This window comes from Trichosporon asahii (genome assembly GCF_000293215.1).
Source record: "Trichosporon asahii var. asahii CBS 2479 unplaced genomic scaffold scaffold00011, whole genome shotgun sequence".
Classification (NCBI taxonomy): Eukaryota; Fungi; Basidiomycota; class Tremellomycetes; order Trichosporonales; family Trichosporonaceae; genus Trichosporon; species Trichosporon asahii.
This window is the reverse complement of record NW_014040913.1, coordinates 1-2,736: the sequence shown is the minus strand read 5'-3', so window position 1 is coordinate 2,736 and position 2,736 is coordinate 1. Positions and strand designations below refer to the sequence as shown.

General features: G+C 60.4%; 1 protein-coding gene across 1 annotated transcript; it reads right to left on the bottom strand.

The window, feature by feature from the left end:
- Nucleotides 1–1,436: 1,436 nt before the first annotated feature.
- On the bottom strand, nt 1,437–2,432 carry A1Q1_07522 (uncharacterized protein; the record flags this gene model as incomplete). Its single annotated transcript, XM_014326989.1, has 1 exon — nt 1,437–2,432. The coding sequence occupies one exon, from the start codon at nt 2,430–2,432 to the stop codon at nt 1,437–1,439; it is 996 nt and encodes a 331-aa protein (XP_014182464.1).
- Nucleotides 2,433–2,736: the final 304 nt, after the last annotated feature.

Below are 2,736 nucleotides of genomic sequence, written 5' to 3'. Positions count from 1 at the left end.
CCGACACATGACCATGCCCGACTAACCGACTAGCAATGCAGCAAGCACAGAATCGCAGTCTAATCATAGGTGCTATTGGACGGGGACGGGTTGATATCGGGGTCTAGTGACACCGCCGTGCGCCGTGCAGAATAGGGCCAGGATCTGCGCTCTCGGCCGCTAGTCCGTCAGTTAGCACAGAACCTATGCACTGTTGGCTATTAGACTCGGCGCCGCTGACGCTGTGGTCTGCTGTGGACAGTCGAGTGACGCTGGGTGTGACGCTTTGGCTGTCAATTGCGCAAATTGCAGCATTACAACTAAAAGGCTATAGCGTATGCCTGAAGCGCATTCAGGCGTTTCTGTAGTGTAGGATTGTCTGGACAGCCGAGTGCGCATCCCTGCACCAGCCAGAGTGCCGAGTGATCCTAATGCAGCTCGCAGCCGTGTTGGGCCGATTCCATGACTGATGCATGCCACCGACCTCATCGGAGCGCTGGGGCGGCGCCAACACGCCAGTACGCCAACAAGCCCAGCCCAGCCAGACCAGCCAGGCGAGAGCCAGTTGTCAGCCGCTCGCTGGCACGCCCCATACCCAGCCGCCGCGGCGGCCAGCCGACAGCCGGAGTCTTGATGGCTCATAGCTCACGCGCCACTCGGTGGTGTTGGCGTTTCTTGTGGGGATAACACACCAAACCCACACCACACCGCAGTCCCGGCATAGCGGCATGGCGGCACAGTACGGCAGACCACCCAGACGATGCACTCGGCACCGGCGGCAACCCACCCACACCCACAAGGCACACGGCACACATACTCCAGCGCTCCAGCGCTCCAGTGCTCCAGCGTGCTCCAGCTGTCACCCTGCATCAACTGACCGTGACGCGATGGCACCATGCATGTCGTCCAAGCCATGGTGCCACCAGATCCGCCGCAATTCAGTGGGCCCAGTCTTGGGACCCGCCCAGCGCACCCAGCGTACACCAGCATGATCCCAACGCGTTGGAGTCGGCCATTTTCCGTGGGAAACACGACAAAGGGCAAGACACAGACGGCCCGAGACCTGGTTCAAGTGAAAGGAACAGTGCGCGTGACAATCAGATGCAGATCCAAAGATCCAGCGACCAGTCAGTCTGTTTCTATGCAGTGCAACTCGAGAAAGCAAGTAGACAGGCTGGTGGCAAGCACCAATAGCATAGATCTGTCATGAAAAAATAAACCCTATGGAAGACGAGTGTCGATGCAGGAGAGAAACCAATGTGGACAAGATGTTGATTGAGTATGGTGTATGTATACAACTGTACAGCCCGAGATGCAGGTCGGGTTGGTATGGGAGAGACGGACTTGAGAGGGGGATAGTTTAAAGGTAATTGTTGTATTAGACGTGTATTATGATGGACAGGCAAGAATGGTTGAGATGGAGAGAGCGGTCGGGCGGTATTACCAGGCGCCGACGCTCAGCGGCTGGCCCATGTGCACCGAACCGGCCCAGTCGGAGACCGAAGACTTGCTGCCCGTGCGCGACGACGTCGGTCGCTTCGGCTGGCAATCGCGGCGACGGGCGAGGGCGTCTTGCAGTCCTCGGACGCAGGCGACGAGGCTAGTGATGAAGAGGCCGAGCTCAGCGCGGGGGGCTGCGGCGAGATGTGGGAGGGGTGGAGATAGGCGTTGTGAGCTGGTGACGGAAACGCACTGCTGCCACGCTTCGAGGGAGCAGGGACCGGGCGAATGGGTCGCGAAGGGTCCGGCGTGGACTTGGGCGAAGGGTAGGCAGCGGCGGCGGCGGCAGCAGCGGCAGACGACGATCCAGCCACGGAAACAGCCGGAGAGACAGAAGCCATCGAGACTTCCGAGGTGGCAGAGCGGCGAACAGGACCGTGCTCAGCGCGGACGCGAGCCTCAAACTCGGCAACCTCCTCGCCAGTGACGTTCAGCTTCCACTCCAGGTAGGTGCACATCTCGCGCTCCATCTGGTTGATCTCCTTGAGGGAGAACATCTTCTGGCCGACGATGCACCATGACTGGTTCGAGTAGGTGTCGTCACAGATGACCTTCGAGGCGATCATGAAGGCGGAGATGAACAGACGATGTCCGGACGATCCGCGGGCGGCAGGGAAGCGCGTCTTTAATCGGTCAAGAAGCAGAAGGGCGGCAAAGGTGACGACGGAAGGAAGGCGGGTGCGGTGGAGAGCATAGGCGATGAAGTGCGCCATGGAAGGGGTCGGCTGACCGGGGTGGGCCTGCGGGGGCACGTCGGGACATCCGAAGAGGGAGAGGATGTAGTCGGCGCACATGAGGGCCGTCTCCTCATGTCCGTAGTAGGGGTCGGCGTGTCGCGGTCGAGACGAGTGGGCCGAAGTGGACGCAGACGCCTTGACGGCTTTCCGGCTGGAGGCCGGAGAGGGGGGGTTGGGCCGGGAGGCCGGGACCGACGTCGAAGGCGCGGAGGACATTTCGGTGATCGGTCGGACGGGGGGAAGAGGTAGTGAGGAGAGTAGAGGGGTGCAATGAAGCCTACGGTAGTGAGGTAGGGAGAGGTAACGCGCTGAGAATCTAGCACGAGTCAGCATGAAGAAGACGTGGGCAGAGGAGGAAGAAGTGTGCGAGAGTGTGGAGTATATCAATGAGTGGTCACGGAAAAGACGCCAACAGCCATGGTGGGAAAGCTGGCGATCTGATGGGGGCAGGGTGTGCTTAGAGGGTGGTGGAAGAGGATGAATGCGGTGGAGCAAGGGGCAGTCGGGCAGTAGGGGGGGG